General features: G+C 39.4%; 1 protein-coding gene and 2 non-coding genes across 3 annotated transcripts; 1 reads left to right on the forward strand and 2 right to left on the reverse strand.

Annotated features, from left to right (window-relative positions):
• Nucleotides 1-13,031: 13,031 nt before the first annotated feature.
• On the forward strand, nucleotides 13,032-13,102 carry trnag-gcc (transfer RNA glycine (anticodon GCC)). The gene has a single exon. It is a non-coding gene; the product is annotated as a tRNA-Gly (tRNA).
• Nucleotides 13,103-15,347: 2,245 nt separating this feature from the next.
• On the reverse strand, nucleotides 15,348-15,418 carry trnag-gcc (transfer RNA glycine (anticodon GCC)). Its single transcript has one exon. It is a non-coding gene; the product is annotated as a tRNA-Gly (tRNA).
• Nucleotides 15,419-15,782: 364 nt separating this feature from the next.
• Nucleotides 15,783-19,083, reverse strand: rhogd (ras homolog gene family, member Gd). Its single transcript, XM_077732343.1, has 2 exons — nucleotides 18,957-19,083; nucleotides 15,783-18,448 (listed from the first exon to the last, which is right to left on the reverse strand). The coding sequence occupies exon 2, from the start codon at nucleotides 18,417-18,419 to the stop codon at nucleotides 17,844-17,846; it is 576 nt and encodes a 191-aa protein (XP_077588469.1). The 5' UTR covers nucleotides 18,420-18,448; nucleotides 18,957-19,083; the 3' UTR covers nucleotides 15,783-17,843.
• Nucleotides 19,084-20,774: the final 1,691 nt, after the last annotated feature.

Genomic DNA, 20,774 nt, shown 5'->3' on the forward strand with positions numbered 1-20,774 from the left:
CATATTTGTGTTTACTACTGCCTTGTTCTTAATAGCTGGTCTTTGTACACACTCTTGAGGGGGATTGAGATCATCAGGGCAACTGGACATGGTGAAAGTTGCATTACCTTGAGTTTTGGTGCCCATCGGAGCGTGAATTACAGCCCCAGAATCAACAGCTGCAGGTTGTAAATCATTTCCAGTTGTAACCTTTCCCAGCATCCTCGATAGTGATGCTATTGTATTCATTTCAGCTGAGGTTGCTTGGTCAGTACGCATTACATTGTCAGTCATTGTTTCCATGCAAGAATTTTTAGTCGATAGTCCAGGTATAGCTTCAGAATCAACATGTTGTCTGTCATTATTTGACTCACTGGTCTCATCGCAGAGAAATTGCTGGAAAACATCTGCAATTGAAGTGACCAGGTTACCCAAAACGAAACCTAGGACAAAGATGGGCATATTGGCTGACCCAACATTCCAGTTAGAAAAAAATATATTGATTTTGTACTTGTGTGATAGGTAAGGCATTTTTGGAGTATATCTTTTATTAAAACCATTCCACCATGTATGCAATGTCATCAAATGATGTTTAACTCTATGACATCAGGGCTTGAGCGAATGATGAAATGAATGATTTCATCCTCATAGCTTTAATACAAGTCTGTAATCAACTAAAAATGCTTATAAAAATAAAACTGGATGTGAATGCTCCTCTTTCAATGCCAATGACTGTGCCAGATGTCCAAGTACAGTGGATTGGACATCTTCTGCCAGGAACAGGCTGAACAAGCTGATCAGGAGGGCCAGCTCTGTTCTGGGCTGTCCTTTGGACTCTGTGGAGGAAGTGGGAGAGCGGAGGATGCTGACCAGGATGAGGTCCATCATGGACAGCACCTCCCACCCCCTGCACGAGTCGGTGGAGTCCCTTCGAAGCTCCTTTAGCAGTAGACTGCGGTACCCTCACTGCAGGAAGGAGCGCTTCCGCAGATCCTTCCTCCCATCAGCCGTCAGGCTCTTTAACTCAAAAAAGGCTGTGGGTTAGGACCTCCTGAATTCGGATACAGTATAGATGTGCTTCTATATATATGTATGTGTATGTATATATATATCTCAGCAACACAGTTACCTATTTATATATTTATTCATGTATTTATTTATTAACTTACTATTAAGTACCTATTTGTGTATAATGCCTTTCCTATTCCTGCATCCTCACCCTCTTCCTATTGCAACAAAGAAATTTCCCGATTACGGGATGAATAAAGTTATCCAATCCAATCCAATCCAAATGGCATTGAAAGATGAGAATTCATAGCTCTTAGTAGAATATATGCTCCAACAAGTATTTATTTGATTTAAACTTGATCATTTTTTTCAATCAGCAGTTGATTTACTTCATGCTGTGGTTTATTCTTGCCAATTTCATAAAAAAATAATGATTATTAATCCGTTCACAGAGCATTTGTTCGTTTACTTCCAGGCTCTCCATGTTATTGAACTGGTCCTGTTGCTGTCAAACCCTTTTCCCTGAAAGAACATGCTTACATTTCTAATTGTGACAATTACAAAACACTTGTGTTCCAGTTCCCGGAAAACAACCGGCTTTCACCGGAGGTCACCTGGGTGCAATCTACAGAAACGGAGCTTTGAGAGGAAACAGCAGAGAGAGACGAGCAAGGCCGGTGCTGATGTGTCACAGTTGTTCCATTTACATCATTAAAACCTGCAGCCTAATCCTTTAGCTACTTTAATCTCCTAATTCTGCAGCATTTTCTCCCTGCTGCACTCATTCTTTATTTTCTCTCTCGCTTTGCTGATTTAAAATCATGCAAAAGCTTTGGATACTCTCTCCATAACCGGCATGCACGCACATAAATAGTTTTTCATTAAGGTCACTCCACTTGACTGACTTCTTAAAGCCTTTATAGATGCATCCATGGTGCCTGCGCGTATTCCATGTGCTCGGTAAAGCCATGAATATATTGTATATCATGGTATAAGTAATATAGAATAATACAGGGCAGCACACTGTTCTGTACCCCATTACTCGCTGAGCTCCAGCCCCTCTTAACCCTGCAGTATAGATAATGGATGGATCATGCATAAGTCTGAGTACTCAGGCATATCAACCCCTATATAATTTAGCACCTCCCTATAGCAGAGGGCTCAAATAGTTCAACCCATGGGAGCAGTACAGGAAAAAAATATACTGCAGTTTAACATGTCTAGAAAAGGGGACATTCTCCTGTGTAACTGTTTTCCACTTGCGTCCGTTGCCGTGCACAGGAATTATCTCGCGCCAAATATAGAAGCAAATTTGAAAAAGGCTGAGCCTCCTGCAGGAGAATTATGTATTTATAAGAGCTTGTAATAATGGTTCAAACTCACAGGAGCGATGTAATAGCTCTCCGAGTCCCTCATTGGACTGCATTGTTTCCGGAGTTGATTGTTATTGCTTTCCTAAGTGCAAAATTTGACAAAATGTTTAAACTTTTTTTTTTTCATGTTAAGGGAAAGCCATGCTGACATGGCCATTTGCTTTTAACACACACAAACATTTTGCTATCATTCGAATCCGGGCAAAGAAAAGAATTAGACTTCACCAGTCAAAGGCTATAACAATTCATGATTAGGATTTTTGGTGATTTATGAATACGTGCTCATTAAACAATGCAGTTCTTAAACCTACTGATTTAGAGGCAAATCTAAATCTTACTGCCAGCAAAGTTACTGCATTTTTTATGTGGCCCAAATATTTCAGATACAATCTAAAAGTAGAAAAGTGAAACATACTGTAATTGCCTAAGGATAATCTCCAGCGATATCTGTTAATATATTTCAAAAAAATCATCTAATGATATTGTACCAGACACCTATTGTCATTCTTTCATCTAATCCTCTTGTTTTTTATATTAATTCCATATATTCTTACAAGTCAGCATTACAAAGCCCTCTGCGCACTTTCCGACTTGTTTACCACAAGATGGGAAAAACCAAGAACACAGAGGAGTAAACAAAGAAGCAGACTTGCAAATATTCCGCATTCAGGAACAGAGATGGTAAACAGTAATCCACAAAGCACACCAACTGGAATAACGATGACCTGCATCGTTAGTACAAGGGTGTCCAATCTTTTTTTCTCCAAGGCCCATTTTCATAAAAATTTAAGGATGTATATTCTTTAAAAAAATGACAAGAGTATTATAAAGTAAATTAATAATGGTTTATATACTGTTCTGCTAAGATGACTTCATCTGTACCAAGACATAATGTGTGGATGTGGTGTAATATTTCAAAATATTTCCAACCGCTATGCAAAAATCAAAGACCTGTCACTCGTCTTAAAATGATGATATATGACATCCAATCTTGTGGTGTCCAATCATCAATCTACTGTTAATTTAAAGAGATTGAACACTAGTCGACGTACAATGAATTTGAAGTGGGAGGGCGTCCGTGTTTGTTGAATAATTACTTCTGAATTAATTGAGAGAAGAACAATGCACTTCAGAGCGGACCACCTGCACGTCATCCATTATGTAAACGTTCTCACGTGGCTTTGAAGTGGTTGTGGTTTGTTTTATTCTCCAAAACTCTTCTAAAGTCTCTATTATGGCCTGTGGCTATGTCTCCAGCACACCAAGGTGTGTAGCGCACACCCCTGCAGCTCCAGCTATTTCAATGAACCGACAGAATTTAATTAAAAACACTACTAAGAAAAGACGCTGGAGTTATTCTGATTTAATCAGACTGGCATACTAAAAACCCTCACTGAATGAATGCAAGCAATTAATGTGGAACTGAAAGGAAAAAAAATGTGAATTCCTGAATTCTTCCCCTGTATTTTCAGGATCAGAATTTGTATAGTATTTCCTTTGCAATGTCAGATTTGCATTTGTTGTGAAGTTGATTTAAATCTCGGAGATGTTGAACTCATCATCATAGTTGTTATGATATACTCCCAAGGGCTATTCATCCGAGTACAGGCTGTCATGTTGGTACTTGATTAGTTTATGTTCTTCATGTGGAATCGTAATTTCAAGTCCTACTCCTGCGTCATTCGTAAACTTGTTATGTAGTCTGGCCCATTACCTATCGACCCGTGGACCTTCATTTTTAAGCTTTTGAATCAGGGCTGATTAATTGATTGAGCATTTGTAGTTAGTAGTCTTCAGCCCTTATAGCACATTAGTTCTTATCATTCATATACTACAAGTATACACAAGAAATTGACTGACTGACATATAGTACATTAATGTACATTTTCACTTATTTTCACTGTACATTAATGAGAAGGGCAACCCATGAGTTAAAAATTCATTTTTCCAGAAATTGCATTTTGTAGTTACTGTTCCAGTTTGTACTTTTTTTTTTCCTGGGGGAGAAAATAAGGCCTTAATTTGAAGAGAGGCCCTTATTTGTTTGAAGTAGATGACCTACTTTGCAAAAATGAAATACAGTAACAAGAAGTGCCTATTGACTGTTTGTTTACCAAAGAAAATTGTTCTTCAGTTGATGCCCTTCAGTTCAAATCATTTAATATTTCTAAATCCATCTTATACTATGTGAGTCCTTCTAATATCAATTTCTCCAATGGGGATTGACTTTTTAGGGTGACCCTTGGGTAATTAGATTTCCCAACCTCAGACTGTCAACATTGCCCCAGACGTTTGGGGAAATTAAAATCTTACTTGATTAGTAAATCAATACAAAACACCCCCCCCCCCCCTAAAGTATATAAAAAGAAGTTAGACTCAGTCTAGCAATTAACCTACCGCAGAAATTGATTCGGTCCTCTTCAGTTTCTCTCTCTCTCTCTCACTTGGCAATGTCTCTTTCTCTTGGCAAGACGTCAAGCTTCTCCACGGACGAGGAGGATGCGAAATTTATCATTGCTTCAAAAGATGACAACATGCCAAGTTCAGCTCAGATTGTCATCTTCATCCAGGCAATTATCTGCAAGGGTAATCAATGCACAACTGCTTTCTAATAGTTGTTGGAATCAACCCCGCAGCAGGGTGTCCAAATTACAGTGATTCATCAAGGCAGCCTAGTGCGCCCACTGACAGTAATGGTGAATCGATTTGTAGAGGCGTGAATACACATTGAATAAAACTACTGTCTTTGCTAACCAACTGTTTACTGGTGGGTTAAAACCCACTCAGTCTGTTTTCCATATCTCTCATCTCTTTCCATACATGAATCAGATATCGGGAATCATTATCAAGCTTCTGAAAGATCGTTAAGGATTCGATTCAGGTGAGTTTAAAGATTGAGACATGGAAAACAGACTGTATGGGTGCCCTCAAGGACAAGAGTTAAAGACCCCTGATCTAGATAGTCGTCAAATCATCCGGTGGACTAAATTCTCCTGAGATTTGAAATAGCATCCATTAGTAGAATACTAAAAGAAGATTGGCTTTTTTTTTATAGCTAGAGTAGCCTAATCAGAAATGATTAAATCAGAAATGTTTTCTCCATTAAGATGTTATAAACACATGTAGCGGTTAACTTCGGTCAGGGAGAAGGACTATACGGTGGAAGAAAATCAATGTCAATGTCAAAAGTCCACATTTATTTTCACACGAGATCTCTGGCTGGCTCGGTCGTGCGGAAAGAAATGCTCAAATTAAAGGTGAAAAGAATAAGAAATGGAAAGATTTGCATGATTTCTTATTCATATCTGGAGACTGAGTAGGCTGCACACTGTATATTCAATGGTTTACTCTAAAGTACAATGGTTAGTTGGTTTTTATTTGTTATTCTTCACAGTTTGTATTTTTTCGTCTTAGCAGTTGGGGTACAAATCCCAAAACACTTGATGTACTTGAATTAGTTAAACTGAGAGCTGTGTTTTATACTTTGCTTGTCTTTTCTAGGTACACCAGAGGTGCAAAATATCACAATGCTCAAAATGCTGCAATGCAGTGAAGAATAGATGATTTACATTGGAGTAGTCAGGCATAAATCCCTCTGAGTACATGTTCAACCCATCTTGACACCGTACTGCAGATTGAGGATTATGCAGTCCGTCATCTTTCCATCGTGTCACTCCGGTCAAGGGTGGCAGTGAATTTGTTCACCATAATTCATGTTGCAGAAAGGAAGAAGCATCACCCTCACCCATGGACTCAAAACAAAAGCAGAATGTGAAAGCGGCTCCTAGTTCTCACTAGAGACGGATTTACTGTTTACACAGACACTCGGAGGAGCTCCGTCACTGTTGAGCTGCGGATTTCCGCTCGGAAGATGTATACTTCATTGCAAATGCCTTGCTAGAACACTCTCCACTATGATAACATTTACTTTTCCGCAGGTGGCGTGTTAGACAAATGCTGTTTGATGAGTACACACTGCAACAATTTCCCAAGCAAATGAACATATTGCACACTTCATGTCACAGATAAGATGTGAGTTAATGCCACAACCTCAACCACAATGACCTCCAACCCATTTAATATCATTGGGATGAATAACAAAATGCAAACCTGACATACTCTCTCTAGGTTTTACTGTGTTTTTACCATAAGAATATCCTGTTTTACACAGTGTGTGACATATGAAGTGGTATATTTTATATATTTTTTCCTTTCGTTCATGCTTTTTACAGTGTCAGCATTTCTGAATTTGCCTGTTAGTGCATGACAAAGTCACTGTTTTAGATCGCTTTTTTTACCCATTCCTGACACAAATCAAAACGAGTTCCAAGATGCAGCATTTCACCAAACTTTGCTTCTCGGTGGCATATTTACTGAGACTTTGAAGAACAGAAAAGTGAGTCCCGAGGCTTCATCTTGACAAAATCTGCAGGAAATATGAATCTTGTCTGGATTGGGGAACGAAAATTGTGCACTTGTGATTAAAAATACATTAACTAGAGCGGTAGTCTCTCGTCTTCTCTTTATATACTATGGCAGTCGATGCCAAGCTATTTCTTTGTATTTATTTATTTGTATATTCCCTTGGGGAAGTCTGCTGTTAACGACCTGGGACAGAAATGTAAAGGTGTAGGAGTGTCTCGAGATTAAAGTCGAAGAGAAGATAATCAAGGGATCATTTGACTTTCAGATTTATGTGATACCTCATTTAGTATAGCAGAGTTTTATTTGCATACAGAATTTCAATGGGGACTGCTATTGACGGGCAAAAATCTGTTGAAAACCAAAAAATATTGACGGGCAAAAATCTTTTGAAAACCAAAAAAAAAAACAGATTTAGATGTCATATAAATTCCAGCCAGTGTGTTATTAACACTACGAACAAGGCGAGTGTAGTTGGTTAATTCAAGAGGGGAAAAAAATGGGCAATACTCCCACTTGATACAATTAGAATAGTGTAATAAAATTGTAGGTCTAATTGGTCCTCTACATGACTGGCTGTCAAAATATGATCATCTATGAGTGACTCGGCAGATGTTCACCCTTAGGCTGACTCTCCTCTAATGTTCCCATTATAGATGGTGCAACTTCCTGCCAGCTCATTTGCCACCCCCCTATGCACACGTACACTTGCAACACCCTGATGCACATACAATAGCGGAATCCTAATCCATCCCCACCATTTTCCTACAGCTCCTTCTCTCTGGGACTCATCAATAATTCAAGGTTCACTGATGACAGCCCTAAGCAAGGTGAAGAGCTGAGGGCTTTGAAGAGAAGGTCAGACCTCCGTGGGGGCTTTATGGAATGACATTAATTAAGACACTTCCAGGTGTCCACCCTCCCAAAACAAACACTCCCATCCGGTGTATGCACTCATTACCCTTCCCGTCGCAGCAGGGTCCCAACATTCATCTACAACTCAACACAGTGATGGCCTTATCTACTTACCTGTTAGTTTTAGGTTCTCTTAGGAGTTAAGTGGGGGTTTTGATTTATTCTTGGGCACCCCGGTAAAAGAGTGGTTAGGGCATCGGTCGGCCTTATTGTGAATTCAATCCCAGGTGGATCTTCTCTGTCTTGAGTTTGCACGTTCTCCCAGGCTTGCATGGGTTTTCTCCAGGTAATTTGTTTTTCTCCCAGAATTCACACAAAGTAATTCTTACCCAGCGCTAATATCGCACTGTTGATTCTCCACCTGCCCTGCCCTTAAAGATCGGACCACTGACGTGACCTCTGATGGGCTGCTCCCACCCACCCAGCGTACTTCGAATGATGGTTCAGTCACGCTCCCCGCCAAGTTGTGCCGCCTCCGCCGTGATCCGAGCCCATCCATCTCTACGACAAAAGGCAGCAGACGGCGGGGGACGATAAATCAGTTATATGTTGGCGATGGCTACACGCTTTGTATGGCAACTGCCTTTGTAATAGTTGTTATTCTCCTGAAATTAAAAAAGAAAACATCAACACAAGATGCAATTTCATTTCATGTCCTCAACAAGCTTTTGAGCCTTAAGTCTAATAATGCCGTATTATAAAAAAAATCCCCAAAATTAGTGCTGAAACAGTTCTTCATATTTGAATAGTCTATACAGTCTTTAAAAAAAATCCAATTTGTATTTGTTAAAATTCCTTGCCCCAGGTCGTGAGATTAATATTAAAGTAGCTTCCTAACCTAATCTTTGCTGCATTACTCTTTGTAATTTGCTGCTTTAATAAATTAATCCCCCCTTTAGTGCGATCAATAAAGTCTTATGTTGTCTTATAAATAATGTGCACTGAGACATTTTCACCAACTACTTTACTGCTTTAGGGCTGCAATCTAAACATTTCTTGCATACTAATTTTTTACCATTACAGATGGTTTAACAACACATTCATTTTCCCAGCCCCTTATCCTCACAAGGGTTGTTGGGCTCCTAGAGCCTATCTCAGCCAGGGTCAAACCACTATAGCAAAAAAAAAACATTAAAATCTATATTTTTACTGTTGAGAAAGCCTAGTTTGAGCCAAGAAATTGCCTAAGGGGTTTCCTTAAGCTTGTCCTTCCTCCATGATGAAGGATGAACAGATTTTCTTGCCTTGCCGTATAGAGTTGGATTTAAAGAGGAAACGGAGACTCTGCTCTCCTGCCTGCTGCCTACGTTATTGATTGAAGACTGGCAGGAGGATGAATCATTGCATCTCCATTGGTTTGGCCAGACGGGATGCTTAAGATTGAAATAGTGTCTCTCCGATTGCACCTGAGGCCTGTCGCATACTAACAAGCTCCCAAATATGCAAAGCGTAATGGTGCTCTAAACCTTGGTCAGCTTTACTTGAGCTTCACGCCCAGGAGGGATCTTTCGTGAAAATCTTACAAAGCTCCGTTGTTTTATCTTTGACCTCCACTAGACAATGTCATGGCAAATATTGGTTTCATGAGTCATTCGGAGGAAAAGCCAACCCGAAGTGGCGGTAATTAGATATTGGCAGAGCTACTTTTGGTTTGTTGATTTAAAAATGTAGGCACGCCTACATTTTCCTATGGGGTGCTATAAATGTATCGGCTGGTATACCATAAATCAATTTTATGGCGTCACGTGTCGTATGTAATTGCAAAAAATTCAGGTTGATTGTAATAGGTAGAGCCTGATTTTTTTAGGCTGTTATTCAGTATTGTCAATAGGAATATATGAAAAAAATATAGGATTGGTGGCCTTGATTCACTCATGTTATTGAGGATAACATTCGATTTGAGCTGACCTAAAAGAACTCGTTAATTTGAGGTAGATGTTGAGGTTTGTAAATTATTTAGTAGAGTCATCGGTGGTCAATGTGCGAGGCTTTGCCAATGTTCCTCCTGTCCTTCATGTGGCCACCTTCCAACCTTCTAAATATAATAGTTTCTCTCTCGATATCTCCTCCACGCTTTTCCAAAGATGCCATTAATGATAATTGATCATTTAATCCAATAATCTGATAAATGGCACTTTTGTAATTATCTTCACAATTTAATCATAATAATTGAAAAAAACACACACTATTTATAATGTGGTGATTATAAATTCTGTTCAAATTTAATGTGGAATAATAAAATACTTTTTGTATTAGTTATAGACATGCTGAAAATATTTCACTGCCAACTTCAAATCTTCTTTAAAAAAATGCATGCGTAGGATTTACTGTGAGGAGTTGCTGAATAAGGCCTGTTGTCCCCTCAGAAATCCATCAATTTGTTTATGTTCAGGACAAGATAATCAATAATGTTCTCTCTAGCCAATCTATGACCTGCTTTGACAGCAGCGCCTCTCGACACAACAAATCTTTGGCATTCTGCACTTGCTACATTTCGTTTATTCCAAACCGAAAAGGTTGTGAACCTCTGTTTTGTTTTGAATTCCCTATATTCCATCATTAATAGGGGGGTCATATCTTTAAAAAGAAAAACAAAACAGAGATGATATCCAAAGGGAAGCACATAAATGTTAAGCATTTTTGATCAACATTCAAGAGGTACCATTGTTTACCCCACATTATCCTTTTAATTCAATTCTTTAGGATACCTGTGAAATTAGAATTTGCTCTCATTCACTCTGTTATTTAAAATTCCATATAAAAATAGAGTTTTTAAATCTAGACCAGAATGGCACCCTGCCAGTTAGTGACCCCTTCTTGCCGAAGAAAACCTTGCCCCTGTAATGACTCCAGGGCCTTTAGAGTTCATCGGTTACATACACTGTCTGTATTTATGTTTTCTATGAGTCATAACGACCATTATGGCGCGACGGGATAACGGCAAGCAGGGGTCAGCCGCACTCTGCTGGGTGCTGCATCAGTGCTGGTGAGGTTATTAGTGATTAGTGCACTGCCCCGCGGGAAAGCAGCTCCAATTACTACACGCAGCTTGCTTCAAAACCACAGAGAGTGCCTAAGCGCATATTGCTAGAATGCGCATATCACCTCTGGAAGAGACCCCTATGGGAAGATGAAGAAAACACGCAAATTCCAACCAGGAAAAGGCCTAAACCAAGATTTAAGCCCAGATCTTCCAAACTGTGAGGCTGATGCACTCATCAAAAAAAGCCACAGTGGAAGAAAAAGATAACCTTTTTCCTGTAAACACTAATCTCCTTCTTTTGTATTTGACATCTCATCTACTGGGCTACCTTGTTCTCTCTCTTCAGGATGTCGGCCAGGAAATTAGCGTTGAAATTGAAGGGGCTAATTTGCCGTTTCCATGGTCGCAGAGGAAGCTGCGAGTCACTTTCGGATGTTATGAAAGCAAACCACATATTACGGCACTCAGCTTTACACACAGTCATACACAATGAGTGTGATAACACATTTTGGTCTCCCGGTTGAAGCAGTCAATTGCACAGATGTTTTTTTTAATTATGCAATGATTCCTTACAAACATACACTTTTGTCTCATTGTGGGTAATTCTATCTGAGAATGTTTGATTTGGGAAATCGCCATATGTAAAAAGTTGCTATGATTCTCCTAAGGCAATTTGTCCTCGGTGTTGGGTGATTAGTGCAACAGAACATCTGAAGGAGTAAACACATTATGGGAATCATATCATATCTAAAATATGGATACTACTGTCTCACTGGAGACAGGCCAGAGGTTATTTGGCTTTTTAACTGTCTTTTCCACAACCTTGAACACTTCAACAATTCAAAGTCACACAGAAAGTCTTTCACTATATTAAATGCTTTTGCTTTTTTCAGTCCTCGGAATAGAATTTAAAATAAAAAAGATCCATCTCTCCCTTTCTAGATAATGCAATCAACATAATACAGAGCCACCATCATAACTTGTTAGTGAGAACAACAACATTGGAGGACTTGTTTCCTCTATGGAATTACAAACTAAATGAAATGAGAGGCATTTACGGGGAGAAAGCTTCCCTCTGAATAAAGAAAGAAAAGACCACACAGGGAAAAGAATTAAGCTCCTAGAGCTAGTGAAAAAAAGTCTAAGCCTCAACCTCGATATGAACACGTCTGTGATATCTGCTAGTCAAAGATCAAGAAATGAAAAGCAGAAGGGCAGTTGAGCAATTGCTATGCTTTCTTCGACATGCTTTGCCCCAACAATTCACATCTTACACTTGCAATATTTCAAGTAACCATTGTGTGTTATATGGCCCTTTGCAAGGTTGACATCCATTTCTTATCCCTTTCCCAATTTTTTTCTTTTACCAATCATCAGAAGCATTTTTTGTGTGACTACTACAACAATAACAATGCCGTATAAATGACTGCCCATCTTTTTGAAGGAACTCCACTTGTGCATCCATTTAAGCTTCTGGTGAGCGTGGAAGGTCCCGCAAAGGTCAGAAATGAGATGATGCTGCCCATGGCGACAGAGATATGAGAAGACGGCAGTGTTTGAACAGCCTCTTGTGGTTTTAGTCAACGGCGTGGAGACGCCTCCGCCCCGGGGAAGTAAGCGGCTGCTTGTCGGCCGGCGTTCGGGTCAGTCGGTGCCGGCGACGGACGACGTCGAGGCTCAGGTAAGACTGTGTAGCCTACAAGTGCGCCCTGTAGTCGTGAAAATACGGTAATTGCTATTGACTTCCAGGTATGAAGCACTCACTACACAGTCACCTCTAGAGTCAGCCATTGTTGATGTTTTGGATTTTTGTGTATAAAATCTTGCGGTGGGGGAGGAGCTATATGATGGAAGATGTTGTAAACTAACTTTTAGTTCAGGCGTTTGTGTGAGATTGCACATGGACACTGAGTCGACATCCAATCATCTGCTCTGACTCTCAGATTGCTTTTCACAGAGGTGCTCTCATTTTAATGATTACAGCTTTCCCAGCAACCACGTCCACTACGGGATTACAAAATGCATCACATTTATTTCAATCTAAAAGCAAGGACAGAAAAGTTGGTCTTGCTGAGGGATCCAAAAAGTGACTCACGTAGAAGTATTTCTGGTTATTCTGGGATATGATCACTACAGTACACAGTTTACACAAAAGTTAACACATAAGACCTTTAACCCTTTGTCATGCAAGTGACTGTTTTTGGTCCTAAAAATAGTTAATATAAATCTGTCTTTTAAAATGCATCACATTAATTTTATTCTAAATGTAAGGACAGAAAAGTGGGATCCAGAAAGTGACTAATGTAGTAGTATTTCTATTTGAATACATTATGGGACGCTCAAGATATCAAGCATTGGTGGTTCAGTGGTAGAATTCTCGCCTGCCACGCGGGAGGCCCGGGTTCGATTCCCGGCCAATGCATCATCCTTTTGCATCCAAGTCCACAAAGATTTGTTTTTTTTTACTTTAGATTTATTTTCTTTCTTCTAAGTCCAACTTTGGAAAATGATCGCTACCATCTGACCCAATTGGAATAGATTGCCCCCCCCTGCAACAAATGAGTCAATGTTCATCCACTGCCACGTTCCTATATTGCAAATGAATTGAGAATCTACTGGTAATAGTTTCAATTTAGTTTTGTACAAGGCAATTTTTAAAAGATGTGAATTCTGCATTTTTAAACCCATGACACTGTTTGCTTCTGTTGTATTTGCAAAAAAAAAAAAAAAAAAGATTCCACTCAGCCATCTTCTCAGCTGATGCACAGGCAATTTCCTTCACTGCCTTCTGTGTTGCTTTGAAACCCAATTTTCTCTTTCTACTGGAACACTTTTGACTTGAATGCGTTTTGACTTCTCCAATCTGTGCACACAACTCGTGGTTTTTCATCCGTATTGATAAAGAACGACACGAGGAATAGCTTTTGATTTGTGCAAGAATTTTTTTCTCAAGTTGTACATATGGTTTGTTTGATGATGCAGTTTTCAGACCATAAAAGTAGGACACCATTTGAGTGTTCTATTTACCTCTTAGTGACACTAAAAGGTTGAATTAATATCTTCCTGTCAAGGCATGTTAAATACACTTGCATATTTATTATGACAATTCAAAAAACATTAGGGTTTAGTTGGAAATGTATTGTTAAATTGAAAGTGTAATTATAAAAACATTATGTTTGCGATTACGATTCACCATGAATTTCAATGGGATTTTTTCCCTGCACGTTAGCAAATTTAAAAATATAAAAAGGTCACGTGTGCAGTACAACCAGGAAGTGTGTCCCCAGCGGTCTGGTTTGTCAGCCCATGGTAAAATGGCGGCCCCCTCAGGGAGCAATCGCAGTCACAAGTAAGTGACTTTTTTCCAAGTTTTATGCATGATACGGTTTATTTTTCTTCTTGAAATTCATTCATAGACGTCCAAATACATTTTGTTAAGCGTTTTATCTGTTTTCCTTATCTATATTTTGAAATAAATGACCGTATCAGCCACATTGTCTATTTTGAGCAAGTCCAATTTGACCGCCAAAAAACTATCCTCAACTAATAAGTTAAAACTATCAATATTATATCACTAAACTCTCGGCACACAGTAAACGATACCCACATGTTGCTAATTTGTACACTGACAAGTGACTTAACGGGACAGTTGCCCTATAAAGAGTTGATATATTCAATAACAAACCAAAATTCTCAAGCATTCTACCAGTATAAGTTCAAAGAACATGTCAGGCACATTAAAAGATGCAAGGAAATACTAGTATAGGACTTGTATGCATTAAAGACACATGGTTGTGGCAATGGTTTCTGAAAAAAATAATTTATAAGACCTGTGGCCTACAAAAGAAGGTGCATATTGTAGTAACACAGTGCACTCCTCGAGAAATGGAGCACCTAAAGTGGCCCACATCTTACTAAGCTGCTTGCCTTGGTTAAGCGTATTGCCAACAGTAACCTCTACTCATCCCGTCTCCTCATGTGTGGTCATTATTCTCCTCTCATGTGTCTCCTCAATAACAATATGCTAACAAAAGATCCAAACGCAATCTGTGCTGCCGGGAACACAAATGTTTTTTTCTAGTTTGAGGTGGAGTGCAACACATCTGTCATTTTACAGAGAGCCACCAGCGAAAGGTCAAGGGGATTTTTTCAACGTAAACACCTTGCTGTATTTTCAGTGACTGATTGAAACAGTTGGTTGCCTGCTAACATGAAGGATGACTGTTAAAACGTTCTGGGAATAGGCCATTAACTCCTTATGAAGAATGGCCTCATTAGTAGTGAGCCAGTAGTGGAATCATCTTGGTGCTTGTTAGTGCCCTCTTGTGGACCAATGTGGTAATCGCAGCCTTTTGCGATTTGACTTTGATTTGTAGTATCACGCTGCAGTTAGAATCCTAACTTGTTTATTCGGGCTGTCAACTCCAACAAGTTCGAATGCATCTGGCGTCGGATTCACTCTCATTTCCAACATATTGCAGGTAGATCACCTTTAATGGTAACTATAATGAGAGCACTCTTTAACTCGAGGTTTCCAAAGCACAATCTATTTTTAATTTGGGGGTCTGGCAGCGGAAAAGGTTTGAAATACGAGGCAATGAAAGAAGTTCAAATATTCAAGAAAAATGTCTTGGTATGTTCTTTTGAAGGGGAAATCAAAAGGATGATGCATTGGCCGGGAATCGAACCCGGGCCTCCCGCGTGGCAGGCGAGAATTCTACCACTGAACCACCAATGCTTGTGAAACGGATGTGGAAGATCACAATATGACCGTAAGTACGAGTGTTTCTGTCCTTTAAGTATGTTGTGATTGTACATTCTTTGACTGACTGTAAAACATTGTGGTCAATGGTACATTGAGCAACTATAATTAATCAATTATTTCAAAGTATTTTTTTTACTCTACACTTTGAGTCCTGCAATCTGATGTTTTTCTTCATTGAATATTATATGAGGGGATTATTGTAAAAATTGACTGGTCTGGCACCTTTGTCATACAACGTCCTAGAATATATTTACCAAATTCCCTTCTAATCCATCCATAAATTTCAGCCTATTAATTTTAACCCCGCAAAATCACTGTACTATTGACACCACTCATATTGGTTTCAACCACCATTTTATTTGGCATAATTTAAAATCATCTCATTGTTAGTTCATTTATACAAATATGCTTTGTTATATATAAAACAAGTACAGATCTCTACAAATCAAGTTCCCAGTGTAAAAGCGTAGTACCACGCGTGCGGTATCGTACAGCTCTGGGACACAGACATCAGAGAGCCCACAGGTGTATGTTCCACTTCTATCATATTATTTGAATGAAATCAGGACATCCGATAAAAGGGAAATACAAAATATATATTTGAAGAAAATACAAGCTGACCACAGTTTGTCTAATTGTGCACTTACATTCAACACAAGTTTTATATCAGCCCTTTTGCATTAATTGCACTTAGGTTATTGCAGGCCGCAATAATCCAAAGTAATACAATTCGCTCCACAGTTCATAAAAAAAAACGGTCACTAAAAGAAAGAAACCACCTATTGCTAAGGCACAAAAAAAATTAAAACTGTCAAGGCTCCTTCCACCAATGCAGTTATTGCTGAACCAGGCAATGCAGGGATATAAACCACAGTGAGTTCAAAATGTGCGGTTGCGGCAACAGTGAGATGCTCGAAAAATGCAAATCCCTGGAGCAATAGCCTTTTTTTCAATGATGAAATGATCTAACAAATGTAAAAAAATATATATATACACTACTGCTACCATACAGTGGAACAGCCTAAAATTGGGTTGATCTACTCATTGTGAAGGGTGGCAATGAGCTAAAGATTGTGGAAAAAAAAAATCTGGAGAAAACAAAAAAAATCCCACCATAAATGGAGATCAAATAATGGGTGACATCACCAAGCTTTTGTGGGACTTATGTAATACCAAAGATGCCTTGCTTTTCGCAATATTAGAGTGCTAAAACCACGAAAATTACAAATGAAAACCGTCTTTACACAAACCCAAATCATGGTTAACAATCAGCATCAAATTGATCAGAAATGGGTCATTTTTTAGTCTTCAGCATGATAGTAGCTAACTTTTTGATATGTGAGCAATAAGAATGGAAAAATGTTACTTGTTAATTTTATGACAGTTTTGATTAATTTAAAGCCACATTACAATTTATTGGAGTTTGAAATTCGACAAATAGAGTAGCAAAAAAAAGGCGGTTCATTGTGTTCCAGTAAAACAAGATATGTAGGATCAATTATTGGGCTGTAATCGTCCACTAGCATTTCATGCAAGGCAACAAGGTCACTGACATCATGATGCGAGACCCGTTTAACACCTTAGGTATCCAATAAACAAGAGATTACAAAAAATATATATATATATTCAACTTTGGCCACTTGATAGGTTAAAAAGATTTGTGGAGTAAATTCAACATAATTAAAAAAATAGCTTTTGTGATCCTGAATAGCGGCGTGGATAGAAAATCTATCAAATTGGAAGCAAGGCAAAAAGGAGTGTACTACTTGGCTGTAACCAGCAGAGGCGCTGTTGTCTGCCTCGAGTGGTTGCCATTTGAAGACGACGGACTTCTTGTCAGTCGTTCTGGGGCACATTTCGGTCGTTCTCTTAAAGGGGGCCATTTTGAGAGGGGAAGTGATGCTAAAATGACTCGCCATGTTCTTGTCTCGAGTTGTTTGAATTTCAAAAAAGTGTCAACTCATTAAATGCACTTGCTTGAGACTCATGAGATACAACCTAAGTGAGGAGTATGAGGTAGTCACTATTTCTCCATGCACACAGTAGATCACTTCTCAGTCAAATAAGGCAGCTTGATTTAAATTGAATTATGGCTTTTGGACAACCACAATCAGGATTTCTTTATAAAGGCAAAGCAGGGGCTCTATAAATCTAGAAGTGAAGTATGGGTAAATATAAAAAGGGGAAAAAAATAAATGTAAAGAAAAAAAAAAGGAAATCCACACTTTTTTGCCCCCGTTTTGTCAGTCACTTTGGTGGTGATGCCATTGTAAGTATGTGAGACCCTCGTGAGGATTAAGAGGGAGCTAAAAATTAAGTCTTCCAAATATTGGGAGTGATGTTGAAGCAGCCATTATTTGCATCCGTGATCTCCATCATTCAAATGCGGGAAGCGTTATTACAAAAGCACACATTTCTTGGTGTTCTTTTTCGTGACGGGGTACAACACGGCTCTCACGGCCTCGGCAAACACCTCCCGGACGCCTTCCTGCAACAGCGCCGAACACTCCATGTATTTGACGGCCCCGATTTGTTTGGCCAAGGCGTTCCCCTGCTGCTGGGTGGTTGGCGCCAAACCCTGCTCCTTGAGCTTTTTCACCGTTTCGGCATCACCCCTCAGGTCCCTCTTGGTTCCCACTAGTAGGATGGGCACGCTGGGGCAGTGGTGGCACACCTCGGGGTGCCACTTGTGCCTAACGTTGGCGTGGGAAGAGGGGCTTCCGATGGAGAAGCAGATGATGAAGACGTTGGTCTGTGGGTAGGAAAGCGTACGCAGGCGGTCGTACTCCTCCTGGCCCGCCGTGTCCCAAAGATTGAGGCTGACCGTGCGGCCGTCCACGCTCATCTGGGCACTGTAATTGTCAAACACGGTTGGAATGTATTCTTCGGGGAAGGCATTGGTGGTGTATGAGATGAGAAGACAGGTTTTCCCAACTGCCCCGTCACCAACCACAACACATTTGATGGTCTGCATCCTGCCAAAGACCACTGGGGCTGCAGCACCTGAAAACAATTGAATAGGATACATTTTATTTTTGATTTAGATTTTTTTAATGTAAGATGCGCTAAAAAAAAAATAGTGTTGAAACTACCCTATTACAGTCATGGAGTAGTACAACAATTCGTCAAACGAGCCCTAAAGCTACTAAGTCATATTTTAAAGCTGACGATTTGACGCATCCATCAAATACCGATGGAAAAGACAAACGCCAGCGGGGAGAGAAAGTCAGATTGTTAACTTTTGATTCTTATCGCTGAGGGAACTCGTCTGGTTCAAGGCGTTCCCCACTGGCAGCGAGCATCGGGCTAAGGAACTAGCGCCTCTGCTGGCTCGCGGACTAGCGACTTAGCAAACAATCTGATGAATTTAAGGCATACAAAAGCATCAAAACATCATTATATAACCGGACAGAGCTCTCCCGACATTAGGACATTATTTTCCACGTGTCAGTCCATGTTGGAGACGCTAAAACTGGCATCGATGATGTTATTTAAGGACTTTGCCACTTACCGCCACTTAGCTTAGCGATCTCTTCTGCCTAGTCGAGTCAATCACAGCCGCATCCGGGGACCAACCCATAACGTAAGGTTACGTCACTAGGCAATGGAAGGTGGGAAATGTAGTTATAGTTTTGCGACAGTGTTTTTACCCCACGCTAGGTGGCAGTATTGTCCATTCTTAAGTCAAAAGATAGGACATTTGAAGGAATTTTGCACCGTTTTGGGTGCTTTAGTTCTCAAGTGAAAATAAATATTATCCAAATGAAATCAAGTAAGAAAGAAATGTAGTTGAGCTCAAACAAGGTAAGAAGTTTGTTGGTAGTCATTTGGAATGATTGCAACATTTGACAGGCAGACAATAATCATGTGCAAAGAGACTACCAGTTTGATCCAATTTTCTGGAATTGGCCCAATTAATCTTTAATTTGATTAATAGGTAAGTTATAAAATGTATGTTTCCTTTGTGAATACAAAAGCTATCATTAACAATTAATAATTAGAAAATAGATCCTTCAAGTATTGCGACATTGCGTGAGTATGGTAATATTTATTGCATTGATTTAGCAACGTTTTCTCGAAATGAGCTGTTACATAAATGCATTTGTGTTTTTTTTCCCCTGTGACTCAATAGTTTTTAAAATGATTTATTGTGACTGACAGGCAGGCTAGCTCAGGCTTATCAAGGTATAGTACTCGTTTTTGCTGCAGGCCACCGTGGGGTTAGGTTTTCTTTCAGAAAGTTGAAAGTTAACTGAATCCTTTTATATACTTTGTATTCCATCCATGTAGAATTACTGTTGAGAACAGAAGCCAAAAATAATAGTTCAATTATCGTTTAATATTCATTCATCTTCTGTACTGATTGTACGCACAAATGTTGCGGGTGGTGCTGGAGCCTATCCTGAATTGGTTGCCAGCCAATTGCAGGGCACAATGAAATGGACATCACAATCATAGATTTTTGTTGAAGTTACTGCAAAATTAGTTTTGTTAACTAAAATATGCTGGCAATATCTGAATTTAGTAATACGAACCTTAGAGATTGGCACAAGGGAGTATGTGAGAGTGAATGGTTGTCTATTTTTACATGTGCCCTGTGATTGAGTGGTGATTAGTTTAGAGTGTGTGCTCCTTCACTGGATAAACAGAACGGACAAAGGATGATTTATTGTACATGAGAAAAAGGTTAAAAAAAAGATGTTAATAAAAAAATAACTATACAGATTGATTTTTAAGTTACAGTTTATCTTAATGGGTTTTTGAATAATTGAAATTAACTGTTAAATATATTAGAAATGAAGCCTTTGGGTGCACTAGTTTGTAAACAAGTACCCAATACAGTGTAAGCAATCTATTTAAAATAGTTCACCTTGAATATTCATCATGAAGATTAGGTTGTGTATTGCAATACCTAAAACAATTTATACATATAAACTTGACAACAAAGTAACAAGATGCGTCACGTTATGCTCCGATTCATTGTGAATGGACAAAGGCAAAGCACAAAAGGGGGATCACTTTGGACCACTCAGTCTTGCACCACTGGAGACCCACTGATGATGTCACCTCTACACGCTGAGGTTAAGAGGCTAGTGCTGTGCGACAAACCGGACATTCAAGAACAAAAAGCGGGTCTACTTTATTGCCTTTCCTAAAAGGCTCTGGCGTCACTGCGGGCTGTTCCCACTGGGACCCCAACACCCGTGGTTAGGCTCTGTTCCAACCCTTGCACCCTCTTGTCCTGGCTGAATCCCCAGCATCTCCATGACAACGGCAATCTACTGAATTAGGGGCTACTTGTGTGAGATTTGACAGAGAAGCACATTTA

This window comes from Stigmatopora nigra, chromosome 14, assembly GCF_051989575.1.
Source record: "Stigmatopora nigra isolate UIUO_SnigA chromosome 14, RoL_Snig_1.1, whole genome shotgun sequence".
In the NCBI taxonomy this organism is placed as follows: Eukaryota; Metazoa; Chordata; class Actinopteri; order Syngnathiformes; family Syngnathidae; genus Stigmatopora; species Stigmatopora nigra.

Excerpts from the sequence above, each read along its gene's own strand:
- rhogd (XM_077732343.1), bottom strand. The coding sequence starts at position 18,419 with ATGCAGACCATCAAATGTGTTGTGGTTGGTGACGGGGCAGTTGGGAAA.